At 39.2% G+C, this 20,012-nt stretch overlaps 1 protein-coding gene across 4 annotated transcripts; it reads left to right on the top strand.

Moving 5' to 3' along the window:
• Positions 1-3,999: 3,999 nt before the first annotated feature.
• LOC126607696 (uncharacterized) lies at positions 4,000-11,197 on the top strand. 4 transcript variants are annotated; one of them, XM_050275399.1, is made up of 8 exons: positions 4,001-4,166; positions 4,286-4,575; positions 5,995-6,865; positions 6,941-7,041; positions 7,402-7,596; positions 7,682-7,836; positions 9,200-9,310; positions 10,782-11,197. In XM_050275399.1, exons 2-8 carry the CDS (start codon positions 4,390-4,392, stop codon positions 10,840-10,842), a joined length of 1,680 nt encoding a protein of 559 aa, XP_050131356.1. In that variant the 5' UTR covers positions 4,001-4,166; positions 4,286-4,389; the 3' UTR covers positions 10,843-11,197. The 4 variants fall into 4 exon arrangements, with proteins under 4 accessions (XP_050131355.1, XP_050131356.1, XP_050131354.1 ...); XM_050275398.1 differs by having other exon boundaries at positions 4,000-4,166; positions 5,995-7,041; positions 7,703-7,836; XM_050275397.1 differs by having other exon boundaries at positions 6,010-7,041.
• The last annotated feature ends 8,815 nt before the right edge of the window (positions 11,198-20,012 follow it).

Here is a 20,012-nt window from a genome sequence, read left to right as displayed (position 1 = left end):
AAAGACATTAGTGGGCCCTGAGATAGTAGAGGAGACTATTCAGAATTTTCAAGTGATTAAAGCTATTATGAAAGTGGCCCAGGATTAATAGAAGAGCCTTGCCGATAGACATGCCACTGATCGGGTGTATAATGTAGGTGATTGAGTATTTCTGAAGCTTTAACCTTGGAAAGGTGGGGTTCGGTTCGGGAAGAAAGGTAAGTTAAGTCCTAGGTACATCGGACCTTATGTGACCACCGAGAGAGTCGGTGAAGTTGCTTACAGGCTTGAGTTGCCTCCAGAGTTGTCGAAAGTGCATAATGTGTTCCATGTTTCCATGCTTCGACATTATGTTTCAGATCCTTTACATATGATTCCTTCTTAATCTTTGGAAGTTAATCTGGATTTGATTTATGATGAGGAACCAGTGACTATTTTGGATTGGAAGGATAAGTTCTGAGGTTTAAGATCGTGCGTTTAGTGAAAGTTTTATGGAGGAATCATTCAGCAGAAGAAACTACTTGGGAGACAAAAGATCGAATGAGAGAGATGCGTTTCAGGTTGTTTTATGGATATTGATGGGTTCTAAAGATTGTGTAAATTTCGAGGATGAAATTTTTTTAAGGTGGGTAGATTGTGACAGCCCGTCCCTGATTTTAAGAGTTTTTAAAGTTTTAATAAAGGATTTTACAAAAATGCCCTTTGAGGCACGCGCATTATTCGAGGTTAATTGTTGTGTCGTGCCATCTAAGATTTGTTTTCTTGACATGTCCTCGTAGTACTCGTCGTTACGGAAGCGTGGGCGCAGACGGTTCGTGATTTGGAGTTATAACGAAAAAGATTTTAAAGTTTGAAGTTTGGGCATTTTATGAAATTTATTATAAAAATTTGATGTGCCATTTGGATGGCCCAGATTAAAGGAAATCTGAAATGGATGGCTCGGATGTAAGGGAAAGAAAATAAAAATAAAAATAAAAGGAAGGTTTTGTGTGTGTATATGTGTGTGTGCGTGACTGGTGAAGAAGAGGAAGAAGAGATTGGGCAAAACTGCCCAACCAGAGGAAGAGAGCAGGAGCTCCGGGAGAGAAATGAGAGAAGCTGGGCGAATGGGGAGAAGAGAGAGAAGCTTCTGGCCAATCAGAGAAGGGGAAAGGAGGAAAGGAGAGAGGGTAAGAAGCGGAGGAAGAAGAACAGAAACGGGTTTTCCCCCAACCCGTGTACCCGCTCACCCGTCTCCATTTTTTCGACGATTTTCACCGGAATTCTCACATATTGGATCAAGGTATCACTCCCAATCAACACCTAGGCCTTCCCTCTTCATGTTTCACCCCAAAAATCATGAAATGGTGGTTTGGTGAAGAACGCACCCATGGGTGCCGCGAGCTTCATGTTCAAAATTCTCCTATGTTTGAAGCCATTTCTTCCAATTGCCACCACCCATAGCTTCCTCTTGAGGCCTAGAACAAAGCCCAAGCATTGGTTGGGACGGCGGAGTTGATTTGAGGACGAATTGGAACTCACCCATTTCTAGGGTCCGCACGGATTTTGGTGAAATTGAAGTGTTTCCAAGCCAAATTGGCCTTGGCCTCATGTATAAAGTTTACTCTACTCATTGAGATCTTCATTTCTGTAAATTTTGGTATTTTTTGGAGATAGTTGGATTTTCCGGCCAGCCGGGGCGACCAACCGCCACCCGCGGCAGCGCGTGGCCAGTGGCCCGCCAATGTCATTCTTAGCATGTGTTTAATGTTCTAGTTTCAGTTTGATAATTGATTGACGTAAATTGAGTAATTGAACCTAAGTTCGTTACGATTCGTGGTTAGGTGAAAATGTGAATTGACGATCCGACCGTTGGATCATCACTAATCTTTGATACGTTGTAATACGTAATATTTGAGGATTATATGAACTTACGGATTGGGAATCCGATTTACGGATCTTCCGGAATTGGAGTTGTAAGTTCATAAAATAGAATGTCAACCGTCACTTGGTTTTGACAATTGACGGAGATCCGACCGTTGGATGGTAAGGAGATTGTAGGATGTTGTTCTAGAGATATATTGTGGACCTCTAGAAGTTATGGATTAGAAATCTGAGTTACAGATCTTCCGGATCGATCTACGTAGTGACGTATTTTATATAAGTTACATATTCTATCGATTTGAGTTCTGAGGTTTGATTTGATTATTGTTCTAGGCGCCGATCATCATGACGCCTTGATGTGTTGTGCTAGGGAGTTGTAGGGCGAACTCCAGGTGAGTGGGTAGTATTTTTTGTATTTACCTATATACTATTGATTTTCCTAGAAATTGAATTTAAATGAAAGTATGTTTTAAATTGCCATGCATACATATATATGAATTATATGAATTAGTATTTGATGCATATATGAAATGGTGCTGTGGACGCATATGTGAGTATCAGGTGAGTTTTATTTTGTTCATATGAATTATTGTTGATGTGAATTGTGTTGAGAGCTCATAACCTGCACCCCTGGTGTTAGTGCTTATATTATTCATCCCACACCACACGCTCACCTTGGATCCAAGTAGGTCCATGTCGTACAGATCACTAGTGGTGATTCCGACATGTCGTACAGACTATTAAAGGTGGTTCCGACATGTTGGTGACTTTAGATTATTATACAGCTGTTGATGAGAGAAGCACTAGAGCGTATTCTTACACCATTCTTGTCGTACAGACTACTTTAGGTAGTTCTGATTTATGTGCAGAGTAGTGCCATACAGGTCACAGTGGTGACTCCGGTTGGATTGGATATTAAGCTATAGAATTAACCGTACAGGACCAACTGCAGGGTCTCCGGTTGATTCCTTATTTCACCTGTTATATTAATGCATCTTTATTATGTTTTGATGCATAACATGGCATATTTTCTTGAAAAGTGTTAAAGACTTATGATTTGAGTTTTGAGATTATATATGGTTATATATATACTATTTTCTGGGAAAGTATACAGGTTTTACAGCGAGGGGTTAGAAATGTTGTTAAATGAAATATTTTCGAAAAATTTTGTTTTACTTACCCACTCAACTTTGTTTTGCGCCCTTCTAGGTTCAAGATAGCAGAGCTTTGGTGGCCACGAGGAATCCAACGGTGTTCTGACAGAATTCACAAAAGTAGGACTCACCCTCAGGTGTTACATCTTAATAATTGGATCTTTAAAGCTTCCAAACTGTATAAATGGTTACGTCACTCTCACGTGACGGCCAGTATGCCCTCATTCGGGACGGGGTGTGTCAATTAAGCCTAATATCTTTTTATTTTTGTGATTTTGAAGAATGTACCCATGTTTTGATACAATAAATTTGTTGGTTAATTTTGATGAATGTACCCATGTATACACACACACAATAGACAATAGTATATTTATATTTTAATATTTTTAATCCCACAAATTATGTTTTTTTATTTAATATCCAATGACCTTGATCAAAAATTGAAAATGAATAGGATTTTAATCAATGGAATAGTAAAAAGAAGGATGTGAATCTAATTTCTCTTAAAAACGAAATATTATTAAACCGTAACACTAAATGAGAAACGAAATATTATTAAACCGTAACACTAAGCCCCAGTTTGGGGTTGAGGTGATTTTAAAAAAAGCTCCTATGAAAAAAAGCTCCTATGAAAAAAAGCTGGGAGTGTTTTTGGTGTTTGGTAAACTTAAAAAAAAGGGCTTATTTTGGAAGCTGCTGTGAGAATAAGCTGAAATCAAAGGAAAAAGCTGAAGCTGCAATTTGTAGCTTTGGAAAACTGGCTTTTTTTCAAAGCACATAGAACTACAGTGCTCCTTTAATGAAAAGATCCACTATCAGACTGCTTTTTTTTCCAAAAGCACTTTTACAAAAAAGTTTACCAAACACTCTGCTGATTTATTTCACAGCCGCTTATTCTTACAGCACAGCCGCTTATTCTCACAACAGTTTTTTTTTCAAAGCACAGCAATACCAAACCAGCCATAAATGAGACGGCAAAAACCAATTTTGTCTTTTGAATCCCACAAAAAGAGGCAGAGGGAACGCCACTGTCTCTTCTCTCTGCTCTCATCGTCTCATGTCGATGTCGTCCTCTCAAAAACACGAGTCAGTCGTCCGTCAGTGACTCACACTAAAACATCATACCAAAAGTTCCACATTCTGCCATCTCTCTCTCTCCTCCCTCTGCAAGTAAGTAGAACTTCTTCTCTCTCCTCTCTCTCTCTCTCTAAATTTATCACTTTTTTATATCGATAAGAAAAAATGAAAAAGTGATAAAAACCCAATCTTCTCCCGCTCCATGCATCCAGATCTCAAATGCGTGCGTAGTGATGTCATTTGAATCACATTTGGAGGGCCAAGTCCCAAGGGCATTGCAGTAGTGGAGCCTGCCTGGGCAGACGGAGGGAAGAAGATGGGATCGGGCGGCAGCAAAGCGACGACGTCGTCGGCATTGCCTTCTTCGACGTCGTCGTTTGGTGGAAATGGCCGGAACCGGAGGCGTCGATCCAAATCCATATGCCGCCGACTATTCAAGTCGTCATCTTGTCTGCGACTTAGAACCAAATCTCGATCTCACGACTGCGACAATGAACACCAGGTCCCTATTTCTTCTTCTTTTTAAATTTAATTCCTGTTTTACCCCTGCATTCTGAATTTTTATTCAATTTTCTTTGAGTTTGAGCATCAATGTCCGAATTTTCATTGGCGTTTGGGCCACAATCTTTAATCTTACTTCAATTTATTAGCAACAGAAAGAAATTAATAATAATTTTCAACTATTTTTCAAGATAATAGGTTAATTATTTCTTAAACTATTTTTTTAAAATCATATACATGTTAATTAAATAAATGCTTTACAAGTTATAATTGTGGTTCTGGACAGTAAGTATATAGGTGTCAAGGTATGTACAAGAGTGTTAAAATGATGGAAAGAAGATCGGAGAGTTGCGTTTCGTTCCAATAAATGTGTTCAACTTGGTAGTGTTAAACTATTTTTGGTTTGGTTTCGTTATATAGCGAAAATACGGGAATAAAAGCAGGATTTTGTTAATTAAGCTTTGGTTATATTGCCTCAGCTCCTGTGAAGTTGAATTAATTTTTCCCATGTAGAAAGTTCTCTCCCAAATCAATAATGTAGCAATCTTGTCCAAGGCTGCATTGTTAAAGGTGGCTACTTTTAGCAGCACTTCCAATCTTGTAGTAAGAGAACACATCTACTCTCGGCTGTATTTAGGCCTCGTGATGGAGAGATTCTCTCATGTAACTAGTTTACCACGTGTCAGTTGTCTACAGTAGTGCACTTTTTGAACACTTTGGATGTGACACCAGTAGGACTAAATATTGTTTGCATGAGAGGATCTCTCCTCGTGATGAGAATCTGTATAGAACCTAGCAGTCCTTGTTAGTCCAACCTTGGTCGTCCTTCTTTCCCACCACCATCCCTGTCAACAACCTATGTAAGAACTGTCAGGAAAAAATAATGGCTTTGAAAGCTAACCCAAATCTTAAAGAATAGATTTGTAGTAAGTTAGCAACCTTCGTATGTGATCATTGCAAATCTATTAAACGTTACACCTCCTAACCCTTAAATAAAGTTCACGGACATCAAATCTTTTAGCTTTTCTATCTTGTTAGCAAGTGAAGAAACTCTGGAATGAAACCCAACTATATATTGAATCCTAATATCCATTTGTACTATGGAAAATTTTCTCACCAAAGATGTATTTCCAAGAGGAGCATGCCTGCCGTACATTTAGGGTATTTTATAAACCAGGGATCACATTTACTTGTAAACCTTTAACTGTAAAAAAATTAGCAGGTTTTTCACATGGGATTTTCTTTATTCATGGTTGCTTCTGTTTTCCTGATACAAGACTTCTATTTTTTACCTGCTACCAAACATAGGTATTTGGAAAATGTTTCTGGTACGCTGTCATTTGAATTTTTTATCTATTTATGTGGCTGGTGTTAATTGGCCAATAATTATTAAAGGAACTAAAGTGGACTCATGCTTTAGGTTTGTGATCATCAGAACAAAGAAATCAGGAATAATGCTCCATGTGCAAGCTTGAATGACACAGAGCCAGATCATGCAAACATTGAATGTTTCAGAAAGGTCAAAGTTGAACAACCTGATGAAATGCCTTGTATAACTCCAAATGTTGAGCTGAATGAATGGGCTCAGGCTAGTATCACTGATGCTGCTTCCATAATTGCTAGCAGCTCTGCCCAACCTTCTGCTACTCCAACTTTGAACCCTTCAAGTCATTTCCTTTCTTGCTTTAGCTTCATTCCAGGTAATGTAAGCTTCAGGTTGAGCCGGGCAACAAGTGTAGGGTCATCCAGGTCTTATCCTCTATCTTCGACAAGTCTCACAATACTGAACAATGAGGATGAGCTTCATCTACATGCAAGGCCTGCTAGCAGTTTGATAGATACAGATGAAAGCCAACAAGCCAATGGCTTTCTTCCAGAATCACGTGTTAATAGGATCCCAACACATATTTATAACCACACTTCTGGCAATGTACAATTAAATACTCCGGGATCTGTTTTTTCTGACCACTTGCAAGATAACCAAACAAATTCTTCTAGACGTGCTGTTGGTAGAAATACTAACGGTGCAATAATGGGGGTTGGTGTAAACTCGTGTTCTACTAGAATTCATAATGAAATAGGGAGCAACAGAACAAGACCTTCTGATAGGCGTTCAGGAGCTCGGGAACCTGTTGAACGGAATGTTCGTTTCAGCAGAACCTTAAGTGTTGGAAGACTTCGTGACAGGGTACTACGTCGATCATCATTATCTGATTTAACGTTTTCTTCTTTGCAACAAGAAGTGAGAGATACAAATCAGAGAGATGGTACACAGAGTTTGGAACCTGAAGGTAATGTTGTAAACTCCGAAAATGGGTCTGGTTATTCTCCATCTAATATGTCTAGTTCATTGTTTGGCATTCAAGACTATGGAGTGGAAACATCAAGACCAAGAGAAGCTAGGTATCATGATCTACTTGAACACAGATCAAATTTCCTAGAGCGGAGGAGAAGAATACGATCTCAGGTTTGTTTCTTTTTCACACAGTAATTTTTGGTGCTTTGAGTGAGATTGAATAGAATAATAAATAGCATTTAGGCTCATAATCTTCTAAACAGATGTTTAATAATTGCAACCTTACCTTTATTGCTAATCCAATGCACCAACCAGTTGGCTGCCCTTTATGGACATTACTATGCCCATTGTTCCTGGTGGTTAGTTTATAGGTATAACTTGTGCGGAACTTTGTTAAAGGGAGCATTGAAACTTACAATCTGTTCTTGATACATTTTCCTCTCTCATATATTTCTTAATATAAATTTATAATTTACTTAATTACCTTGTGAAACTTTTTGGTTTGCTGATGCACATGTTTATTTTTTGTAGGTTCGTGCACTTCAGCGGTTGGGGAGCCGCTTCGAAAACATATCTGGACATGAGAGGTCTTGTATCTTATCTGGTCAACAGAGAACAGGTCGTTGTACATGTCGTACGAGTAATCGAGATGCCCGTCCAAATGATGACAACAGTGCTAGGGCTAGCATATCAAGAATAGTTATGTTAGCTGAGGCTTTGTTTGAGGTAATGTTAATATGTGATTACCTTTTTGTCATTCAGTTTCCTTATGAATTATATAAATTGAAGAGTTTGGACATAATTTAATTAGGTTCTGGATGAAATTCACCAGCAATCTGTGGTTTTATCTTCCCGACCTTCTGTATCTTCAATTGGATCTGTTCCTGCTCCGAATGAAGTTGTGGAATCTTTGCCTGTCAAATTGTTTTCGAAGTTGCAAAAAAATCAGTACGAGGAGGCTGCACAGTAAGTATCCAAGTCTATCTAATATTCAGCATTCAGTTCACTGTATATCTTTGAAGGAGTTGCTGACCTGATTCAGTATGTTGCCAGAGTACAAGAATTTATCTGCTTGCGCTTTTTGAGATGCAAGTGAATGTTTAGCTAAGTAGATCTGTTCCATTAGTTGCTTTAATCACTGAACAAACTATTTGAGAATTTAACATAGATTTTCGTAGTGCTAGTTAATAAGAGAGTCAAGCTTGTGTTTGTATATATAAATTAAAAAATAACGTCCAACTTCTGGTCATTTTGGGTACATGCGTCCTTTCTTATCATAGTCATCACTTCATGTTGACTCAAACATAGACAAAGCCACAGTATTTTAGGTTTAGTGTTTGACGCAAACAGTTTAGGAAATTAGGTATCGCTTGTAGGTGCATTATAAAGTTTTGGGTTGTCTAGCACAACTGTGCAAGTTTCATTCTTCATAGAGTCCAGTTCAAACAAAAATACCTAAGGTTATTATCTTAGTTTTTGATTTATGGAGTTGGAACAAAAGCATGAAAACAGCTAATTTCACAGCATTGTTCAGTGCTGAGCGGCTCCTATGTGCCGAACCATATGTAGAATCCCAGTAGTTTCTATCCATATTTGAAAAGCATTCTAAATCACTACAAGCATGAAAACAGCTATAAATACAGCATTATTGCGTGCTGAGCGGCTCCTGAGTGCCTAACCATATGTGGAATCTCAGTATCTGTCCATATTTGAAAAGCATTCAAAATTTCAAGAAGCATATTGGCTTGCAGTTTATATTTGAACCTCCTGAGTCGAGTTCTACATCCTTGTTTTAGATTATTCTCATTTTTCTGCAAGAAATAAATTGCAATAATGGATAAGCTTTTCAAGCAATGTAAAAATAGTACAAATAAATTTGCAATCCGTATGGAGCATCCAGATGACTGTCAATTAGTGGATTGAGAGGACGTTCCTAATGCAATGGTTTATACATTTTGGGTTATGAGCATATCTTTATCTTTCCTTGTTCATCTCTACTCGACTTAACATTAGCTTTTAGAAATGGTACCGAAAATTAGTTAACATTGTGTGTAAACATGTGGATGTTATATAAATGTGAGCGTTGGTATTAAATTTATAATCTGATATGTGTGTTGTTGGAGGTACATCATCTCTCTTGGTTAGCAAAAGGAAGTGTCTTTAGAAAGAAAATTTTTTATGGCCTAATTATAACATGGATTCGATATCTGTGTTTGATTCTTTTTTCCAAAATGGCATTTTTTAGGTTAAGAAAAGGAATGCAAGTTGCATCTCTTTAATATAGAAAGAGTTTAATAACTTTTGCTTTGCGTATCCTGTAATGCAACAGATGCTACATATGCCTTGTGGAGTATGAAGAAGGAGACAGAATGAGAATACTGCCTTGCCATCATGAGTTTCATAAAACTTGTATTGACAAGTGGCTCAAGGAGATTCACAGGTTCGAATAAATTTTCTGATTTTGAATCTTGTAGTATGACCATTTTAAACAGATACATACTTTATTGACCTGAATAACATGTTACGATGAGTGCTATTGCAATATACCTTATATGTTCTGGCCATGATACTGTTGAAAGTGGTTTTGCTAAATTTATTATACTAGTTGGGTTGGAAAAGATAAATTGTCCGTATGGCTTTTGTGTGTTTAGTAGTAGTGCTCGCATGGTAGTTGGTACTTGGTGGTCTGATACATGATGGTATTGGTAGGGTAAGCTTGAATTTGAAAATGGTGGTTATTCATGGTAATATGTTGAAGTTAACCAGACAGATGATGAGAAGGCATATTATACCCCAGACCTTTAGATCTGGTGGCATTGGGAGAGTGGGTAAAATGTTTAGGTCCTACGTCCAAAACTTGTAAAAAAACGGAAAATTCCTTTCCATTGTTTGCTGGATGGCCAAAATTTGTTTGCTTTGATATATTTAACTGACCAGTAACTCTCCGATTTTATCTTTCATTAATTACTGATCTATTCCCCCGTATCCTTCCCTACTGGCATTTGTTGGCTCCCTTAATTCAATTGTGTGTCATACTGTCATTCCATGTACATTCCTTCCACCATCCTTCGTGCACCCTTCTTCATTCATCTTTTTTCCTCCATACTTACCCCCTGTCTACAGCAAAAGAAGAATGAAAACTACAAATTAAAGACCAAATGGTTAAAACGAGCCCTTAGCTCTTCTAGGGGAGTGTATTCTTCATAATGAACTCTTCGGGCTTTTCACAGACAAATGGGTTTTTAACTTATTAAGTTGTTGAGGAGCTGCCACTTTTGAGAAACTCCTTGGTCGACTTTGATGTGGCAGTTTTCTAATTAACATCGCTTTCTTTTCTTTCTGCTATCAATGGGTCTCTTTTTCATATGTTTTATAGTTGGAGATAACTTCTGATTTTGATTTACTTTTTCATTTCCCTCTCTTAGCTCCACTTGAACTCATTGCTCAAATCTTTTTTCTGGAAACACAAGTCCTATGTATCTCACTGCCACTGATTGTCTGGTTTTTTTATCGCAACTAATGAAACACTGATTAGCTCCATTATTTTGTTTCCATGATAAGTTTTAGAGTTCTCCCAGTTCTTGGTAATTGATTCTCATACTTGTTGCAGCAGCCAGTTTTCCTTTTTTGGCCTAACAATATAGAAAGGAATTTTAAATGTAATACTTTCAAAGGATGCCTCGGGATTTATTTCTGAAATGGATCTTATCGAAAACCATTGATATTATAAGAGCCATTTGTTTCCTTGTGCCACCGCTCTAACTAATATAAGTACGAACTAATAAGCTTAACTGATAAGCTGACTTTTTGTGCCGGAAATATCAGTGCCTCTAGTTGCTGACGTTTTCAGTTTGTATTCATATTTTGATGCTACTTCTACCGGATTAGTTTAACTGGTATGTTGTATGCAGGGTGTGCCCGCTCTGTCGCAGGGATATCTGTAGATCTGATGCATCGCCTGCAGAGAACTGAGACGGTGATTTTTAACTCTTCTTCTGAAGGCCTATGGACAAACAAATACGGAGCAAAGCTTTCTCGAGGTAACGATAAGAAATGTTTGTATCATCTTTTAGGAAGTTCAGTCCTTTTCTGCGTGTATCATCATGGCCGCCCCACCATTGATTGCTCTCATTGCAAAATGTGAAATATGTTAAACGTTACTAGAAATGGACTGAACTACTTGCAATCGGCATCACCTCCAGCAAGAGGGAAAGGGAGGAAGGGAGAGCCCCCATTGTTGTATCCCAAATTCTGTGCATACTGGATGTTTCCTGAGTTTGTTAACGGTTGATTTTAGTAGAAATGTATCATGTTCATGTTCAGTTTAGTTCGGTTGAATGGGCTTCGTATGTCTACCCTTGATCAACGTTACCCGTTTTACTATGTCTTTTTGTTGATCAATCGTGTTCCGTTGGGCTACTTAACATGCAAGCATAATGGCTAAACATCAAAACCAAATCAATTTATCTCCATTGATATCAATTTCAGTTGTGGGTAGCCGTACATTTCTTGGTCACCAGATAACCAGTTTCATGCCGTCATTTTTTAAGAGAAGCCAATTTCCTTGCAGATGCTATTACTAATCTTGGCTACTCAATCAACGAAATGTTTATATATGTGTTTGTTTATGGGGGTCGGTATGTTGTTGTGTTCTTTGTAATGAACTATCATCCTTATAAAAAAGAACGAGGTTGCCGGATTTACCTTGTTAGTGATAATTTTACATAAACTACATACTTTGCTCCTTTCAGATAGTCTTTTGATTTGGATCCAGTAAACACACAACGTAAACTACATACTCTGCTCTTTCCGAATAGTATTTTGATTTAGACCGAGTCATCGCACATTTTAGAAAGAAAAAAAACCCGAATTAATTTTTTTATTAACTAATGTTCATTGAATTTTTTATTTTAGTGTTGGATTCGATCCGATTATGCATATTGATCAATTTTGACCTAGCCTCTTTGCACACACTACGTGAGCGCAAGAGGCTTTTTTTTTTTATTCACAGGCCCTATGCGCCTCAAAAGATGTATTACGCTACTTTTTTTTCTATTGTACATTATAAGAGAGCTTTTTCATGAGGGAAACTTTCTTTATCATGCACACAATTTTTTTTTTTTTTTAGGCTTCAAAACAAACTAACTTTAATTAAGAGAAAAGCCTTCAATACATCCAATTGCACCGCGATCAAAGTTTAGAGCTTGGATTTCAGTAGAGAGGATAGTATGATCTCAAATGAGAGTGTTTGGACTACTAAAACATACACTAGTAATTGCATTTGCAACAAAATTAGCTTTCCTAAAAATATACTTCCTAGAGATACTGAGAAAAGACCCTGCCAGGTTTTCTGATATCCAAAACAATATTCTTGATTCTCCACGGAATCCCAAATCTCCCAATGACTACATCAATGACCAACTTGGAATCTCCAACACGAATGTTTTTAAATTCTCTGTTTCGTGCCATAATCAGAGCATCTCTAAGGCCAACAACTTTTGCGACAAAAATTGTATTTTCTCCTAAGCATCTTGTTCCCGCAACAATAAGGCACCCATAATCATCTCAAATAAAGAATCCCCTTGCGGTATTCTGATTAATAACTGAACCATCAAAATTTATTTTAAGGTAATTAGTGAACAATTCTTTCTCCTGATATGTTAGTTTTGATATGATCATGGCTTTCTACTCCGGCTTGTTAGGGTCAAGGCTGATGTACATAGTGTCATGATCGGCCTTTGACTTCGAAGTGCCATCTCTTTGGGAGTCGAGATCTAGGTTGAACTCCTTGTAACTTGTTTGTTGACCCTTGGGTTGTGATTGCTATGATGATTCGTCCATAGGAGCGTTGGAGCTCCGTTCTCCCTTTGGGATCATGTTCATACTCTTGACAACACATCAGCGTGTTGCCACTCTGTCTCCTTTTATCTCTTTTACCCCACCCAAAGCGGGGTAACGGAGTAACAGATGGTAAGTCGATGACACATCTTTCATCCTGTGTAGCCAGTTACGGCCAAAACTGGAGTTATGGGGAGTCGAGCAATTGATAACGTGGAAGGTCACTAGATAGTAGTAGGGTTCTGCTTGAACTACTAGCTTCACCATTCATAGGGACTAGACAGGGTCCCTGATCCACTGTCCACCAAGACCTGACTAACTAGGATATTAGAAATTTATATCTTGATTGCAAGGGCATTGTCATGGGGAGAACATCTTGCAAGTCTCGACCAGAGAACATCAAGATGTTAGAGTTGATGGTCATGGGTTTGTTGATGGAAGTCACTGTTTGTGGCTTCTTGCATGTCGCCTTCCTTTCTTACCGAGTTTTTTTATTACAGATATTCATGTTCCCTGTATATGTAGTTGACTCTGGGAAGCTTCTCTTCCCCGAAATGCTGGGTAAGCTAAGACCTCAAAGCCTTATGGACTTTCTTCGTTGTGTTTCGGGAGGAGGTCATTAGGGTGATGCCTCTGGACTGAAATTAATAATTATTGTTGAGATTTTGGTAGGTGCTGCCTAGATCGATGCCTCCTTAAAATAGGAGATGGCATCCTCAAGTTCTTTCACTTGCATCTTTAGATCGACGAATCTTGCCGGTTCTTTGGCTAGTGGGCTTTCTCGAATATTTTCCAAAGATAGACATACCTCTATCAAATCTTCCTATATCTGGTATATGGCGGAAACTCCACCATTATCAGGGTTAGCGTCGTGCGGGGAGATTGCGCGATCGCAGTATGATTGCTTGGGAGGGATCTCCAAAGGCGTATAGTGATTTGGTCGAGAGGAATATGAGTTCACTCTCACTGAAAGCACCAATTGTTGAAATCAAATTCGTGCACAATCACGAATGGTGGAGGCACAAATCCAAGCAGAAAACAACCGTGAGCAATTCTGAGACGAGGGGGAGTGTGATGGCTGAAGGCTCTCCAATGCTGAAGTTAGTAAGCAAGTATAAGACTCTATAAGTGGGCAAGAAAATTAGAGTGCAATGATTGCGCTACCCATGATGAACTCTAGAAGAGTGTATTTATACTAGCTGAGAAAGAGACACCCATGATGAACTCTAGAAGAGTGTATTTATACTAGCTGAGATAGAGACCTTTTTAGGATATAATCCTTGTACTAAGCCAAGGGATTCCTAAAGGATATCTAAAAGTAGATATTGCATCATTTTTAAGTGTGATTACTTGCCGCGCACGCCAATTCCTACATTATAGGAACTCCAAGACTTACAAAGGATCTTGATGATTCCATACGTCTTGCAGAACAAGAATGGTCAATCTGGGCGAAGTAGCTCGGACTTCGCCAACTGCTTCAGAATAGGATAAGGGTGACACTATTGCTCCATTAATCCAGCTTTGCTCAAAGTTATTGAGTCTATGATTGGACTTTTGAGGTAATTGTATTCCAATCAGCCTTACTCCGGCCTTGAAAAATCATGGTTCCACATTAGATATTACGTATTTTCATCATACAAATTTCATAATCGAAACCGTTCAATTTTTTTAGTCTTCATTTGAAGATTATCCTTACAAAAAAATCAAACAAATTTAGGTAATTTAGTCATCCAAATCTATCAAATAAATGACCGGTTCATCATTAATATTGACATGCCCCGATCCCGATGTCCGAGGGACAGCAGGATGGCCACGTATTGGTCGACAACTGAGGGTGATGCAAGCCCTTTAATGACTGCATATGCCGAGAACATGTGAATCATGCATATAAATTTTACGTGAACTACGCAATATAATATTCAAATACAAACCTTACCAAAATAATATAATAATAATATTCAGTCGTCAATAAAGTGATAGTGATAATGCATGACATGTTTAGAGCATACATCTAATTCAGAATACAAGTGGAAGGTGTGACAAAAAGTGCTATTACAAGTGATGTCAAAAGCAGAGAGGATGGCATAATATCACTGGTAGGGGAATGCCTTGTAGCTCGAATCGTATGCCTCGTTCCTATGTCATGAGGGGCCGCAAAACAAACATGAGTGGACCAAGTTAATATAAATAATACTAAAACAGTTATTCATCAACGTACTAACCCTTAAAGTTTATGAAAACTCAATAGTATACTATGTAATAGGTTTTCCGAAAACCCTAGCATGCCATAAAACTTTTCATAAAACATATATCGTATATAATGTGCTAAATAATGGTATCATAATTGATCGGAGCAATTACATCACCCGACCTGTAGGCCAAATATATGAATATCTTCCGACCCATAGGCTACTACATCACCCAAACCATAGGCCAAGTATATGAATATCTTCCGACCCATAGGCCACTACAGCACCCGACCTGTAGGCCAAAATAAATATCTTTCAACCCGTAGGCCACTACATCACATGATCGAAGCCAATATAACTATCAACCTGTAGGCAGAACAGTGACCACTAGCTAAGCACAAAAACATTGAATATAATCTTTCAAACATAAGTATATATATCTCAACAGAGCTCAGTAGCTCAAACATCATATCTCAAAACATCTTCATAGTATATAGTCATTCATCATATATACTACAAAGAACATGAAAATCGATAAAGCATGGTATTCCAAAATATTCTCAGTAAAGCATGATATCTCATAATAAGTAAAATCTAATTTACTCATAAAATGTAACCATTAAATCATGCTTTTCATGTATGCATTTCTAATAGTAAAATAAGCATTTTAGAAGGGGTCCACTCACAGATACTCTGTCATCGAAAAGCCATGCGAAATAGAAGGGACGGAAACGTTGCTAATAATTGCACCTAAGCACATAAAGGGTCAAATTAATAAAACTCTACCATAACCGATTGAATTTTTGAAAATGGATGTCATAAACGGATTCAGGACATCGAAAAACATAAGGGGGACTGTCCCCCACGCGCCGCCACAAGGTGGCGGCTCTGACAGCCATTTGTCGCCATGCGCCGCCACATGCGCCAAGATGGGTCGCGTGAAAGTTCATCGAAGTCGCCATGGATGAAGGCGCATGTGCTCCACGCATAAGTATTGGCGGCCTTTCACGCGTGACTCACATGCCGACATCGGAGGCCCTTCACGCGTGCCCACGTGTAAGCCAACACGCCGACTAGGTTTAGGCTTTGACTTGGTTTGAGCTTGGGCCGGGGTTCTTGGGCTGGGTTCAGTGGGTTTGGACCTAGGTTCATTGGGCCGAAGGCCCAAGTCAGCAAGACCCAAAGGCTTGGGTTCAAAGCGATTTTGGGCTTAGGTTCTAACGGGCTTTTGGCTTGAAAGCCCAACCTAAAGCTTTGGGTTGGAAGACTCGGTTTAGGGTTTCGGGTCAGGTATGACCCGGTTTTTTACTAGGGAGAAGACTGAAGCTTCTCGAGCTCTGATCGACTCCGTTACTCAACCCTAGGGTGCGATCTAGCTCTCAAATTGAAGCTTAGGAGGAAAGGAAAATATTTGTACCTATAACACATCGTGAAGTGGCCAGAGTTGGTTGGAGTTTAGCTTGAAATCCACGGGGCTCACCGGAGTCTCTAAGTCCTTGCGCTAGTTTCCTTGGTGCTACATTCTTGGTCCTGGGTTAGAGGGTTGGTGTCTGTGGGTTATGGTTTCGAAGGTTGGTGTGTGTGTGTGTCATCGGAGGGGTGAGAGCACAGAGAGAGATCTGTGAGAGGAAGAGAGAGTGTAAGCTAAGAGAGAGAGAATACTCGGGGGAGAGAAGAGAGAATGAGAGAAAGAAAAGGAAAAGAGGGAGTTGCCACGTGGCAGTCAATGAGAGAAGGAGAGTTAGGAGGAAATCCAAATAGGGGATCCGGATTGGGTAGAGGATATGGGACAAAAAATCCTAATAGGGTCCCACGGTTTGCAAATTAATAACGTAAATAACGAAACACAAAAATATTTGAAAACGTTCGACGTTAGAATGTAGAATCTTCATTATAAATCCGAATCCGAATCCATTCACGCCTACATGTTTGTGGTAATAAGTACGTTAAGAATAAATTAGAAAAAGTAAAACTACGCATTTCGATGAGACAGTCAAACAAAGTCAACTCAAAGGGAAAATGGCAATTTCATAAGTCTGTAAATATGAAAATATACTAAATTTGGGATAGGGTTTCACAATTTACCCCCTTAGAAAAATTTACAATCTCAAATAAACAAGTATGGATATTGACTCCTCTTCAGTTTTTCTGTTTCCCACGTCTCTTCCTCGACTGCATGGTTTCTCCATAACACTTTTACTAACGGAATGACTTTGTTCCTCAGAGTTTTATCCTGTCGGTTAATGATTGCCACTGGTTCCTTAACATAACCTGCATCCTGACGCACTTCTAATGGTTTCGGCTGAATGACATGAGAGGGATATGGTACATACTTCCGTAGCAAGGAAACATGAAATATGTCGTGAATCTGTGACAATTCTAGTGGTAGCTCCAACCTATAAGCAACCGCACCAATTCTCTCGATAATCCAGTAGGGACCAATATATTGAGGGCTCAACTTCCCTCGCTTACCAAAACGAACCACACCCTTGTAGGGCAATAACTTTAGGAAGATAAAATCACCAATCTTATACTCACGATCCCTGGAATGTCTGTCCGTAATGCTCTTTTGTCGATCTTGGGCTGCCTTCAAGTTCCTCTTTATCAACTGGATATTAGTATTAATGGTGTCGACAATTTCTGGCCCCACTAACACCAATTCACTGACCTTAATCCAACATAACGGTGTCCAGTACGCCTTCCCATATAGCGCCTCAAATGGTGCTGTGCTGATATTGGAGTGGTAGCTATTGTTGTAGGCAAACTCGATTAATAGCAAATAGCTATCCCAACCACCCTTCCACTGGATAATAGACACTCTTAACATGTCTTCCAAAGTCTAAATCATCGTTTCAGATTGACCATTGGTCTGTGGATGATAGGCAGTGCTGTACAACAACTGAGTTTTCATGGCGTCATTGAAAGCTCTCCAAAATCTTGGATCTCTGTCTGAAACAATGGTGACGAGTACACCATGAAGTTTAACAATGTTATCAATGAATAACTATGCCAACTTCTCTAGTGTGTAGGTCTGTCGAACATGTAAGAAATGAGCAGTCTTGGTGAGTCGATCCACAATCACCCAAATGCCATCAAACCTCGACTGCGTGCTCGGCAAACCATACAAGAAATCCATGGTGATGTCTTTCCATTTCCACGTTGGTAGAAGGAAATTCTACATCAGCCCTTCAGGTCTTTGTCTGTCCGCCTTCATCTACAAGCAAATTATTCATCTTTTCACATAATCTGCCGTATCCCATTTCATCCCATTTCATCCCATACCAGTAGTAGAACAGATGGATATTGTGATACAGTTTTGTACTCCTCATATGCATGACATACTCCAAAATGTGGGCTTTATCCAGAATTTCCTTCTTCACCACTTCATTGTCTTTAAGCACAAATAGCCTATTTCCTATCACCAAGGCTTCATCTCTCCGGATTTTCAAATCTCGCCTAGAACCATTCCACACCTGTTTCTTTAGGTCTGCACACTATTGGTCAAGCTCCTGAGCTTCCTAAACCAAATCCACCAAAACAGGCCTAATTTAGAAGTGTGCTAACAATGCTCCCTGTGAATCTGGTGTCACGGTAACGTCGGTCTCTCGAAGAGAAAACAATAGCAGAACATGGATAGCTCGAAAAGAGGCAAGTTGTCCATAGGATTTCTAGCTAAATGCATCCGCTACGACGTTGGCGTGACTAGAATGATACTCAATAATGTAATCGTAGTCACTAATGAGTTCCATCCACCTTTTCTTCCTTAAATTCAATTCCTTTTGGGTGAAGACATACTTTAACTCTTATAATTAGTAAAGATGCGGCACTTTTCGTTGTATAAGTAATGTTGCCAAATTTTTAGAACAAATATTATTGCTCCGAGATCTAGATCATGAGTGTGGTAGTTTTTCTCGTGGGTTTTGAGCTACCTGGAAGCATAGGCAATGACTTTCCTATGCTGCATCAGAACACAACCCAATCCCGACAAGGATGCATCATTGTAAATTTCAAACTCATCGCCATTATCCAGAATAGCAAGGACAGGGGCGTGAGTAAGGTGCTGCTTAAGCTCATGGAAACTTCGTTCACAATTCTCTTCCCAATTGAAGTTAACCCCCTTCTGGGTCAACTTAGTGAGAGGCATGGCAATTGCCAAGAAATCATGCACAAAACATCTGTAATAGCCACCTAACCCCAGAAAGCTCTTCACTTCAGTAACATTCTTCGGTTGCTCCCACGTAGACACTGCCAAAATCTTCTTAGGGTCTACACTAATTCCCTCAGCGGAAACCACATGCCCAAGGAAACTGATCTGGTCTAGCCAAAACTGACACTTACTAAACTTTGCATACAACTAATGTTTCCTCAACTTCTCCAACACCAACTTTAAATGTTTCTTATACTCAGTATTACTCTTGGAGTAGATCAGGATGTCATCAATGAACACAATCATAAACCGATCTAGATACGGTCTGAAGAGTCTATTCATCAAATCCATGAAAGCTGCAAGTGCATTCGTCAATCCAAAAGGCATGAGACAAAACTCATAATGTCCATACCTAGTGCGGAAAGTAGTCTTCGGTACATCTTTGTTTTGAATCAGCAACTGGTGGTAACCCGAACAAAGATCGATCTTAGAAAACACCTGAGCACCCCTTTGTTGGTCAAACAAATCATCAATCTGAGGTAGAGGATAACGGTTCTTCACCGTCACCCGATTTAGTTACCTATAGTCGATGCAAAGTCTCATCGACCCATCATTCTTTCTGACAAACAATATAGGAGCGCCCTAGGGAGACATACTAGGCTGGATATAACCTTTATCCATAAGCTCATGTGAGCTAAGAATCCCACACAACCCTTATGTAGTAATTTCGTCGTCTGGATGATAGAAATAATACTATTTTGGAGGATTCGTCGGTCACCCTGAAACATGATCGTTGGTCGTCCAGGCCGATCAAAGGTCATCAATTTCTCTCTACATCCAACATAAGCATTGTGCCTAAATAGCCAATCCATTCCCAGAATGACATCGAACTCCACAAGGTTGAAAGGGATTAAATTAGCCTCCACAAGTTCCCATTCGACAATAACTAGGCAATCCCTAAACTCCCA

This window comes from Malus sylvestris, chromosome 16, assembly GCF_916048215.2.
Source record: "Malus sylvestris chromosome 16, drMalSylv7.2, whole genome shotgun sequence".
Classification (NCBI taxonomy): domain Eukaryota; kingdom Viridiplantae; phylum Streptophyta; class Magnoliopsida; order Rosales; family Rosaceae; genus Malus; species Malus sylvestris.
This window is presented reverse-complemented; position numbering and strand designations above follow the sequence as displayed.

What these genes read in the sequence shown, in the direction of transcription:
- LOC126607696 (XM_050275396.1), top strand. Translation starts at nt 4,390, where the DNA reads ATGGGATCGGGCGGCAGCAAAGCGACGACGTCGTCGGCATTGCCTTCT. An exon ending in CAGTACGAGGAGGCTGCACA is followed by an intron (nt 7,837 to 9,199) that starts GTAAGTATCCAA and finishes GTAATGCAACAG; the next exon opens with ATGCTACATATGCCTTGTGG. An exon ending in TGGCTCAAGGAGATTCACAG is followed by an intron (nt 9,311 to 10,781) that starts GTTCGAATAAAT and finishes TGTTGTATGCAG; the next exon opens with GGTGTGCCCGCTCTGTCGCA.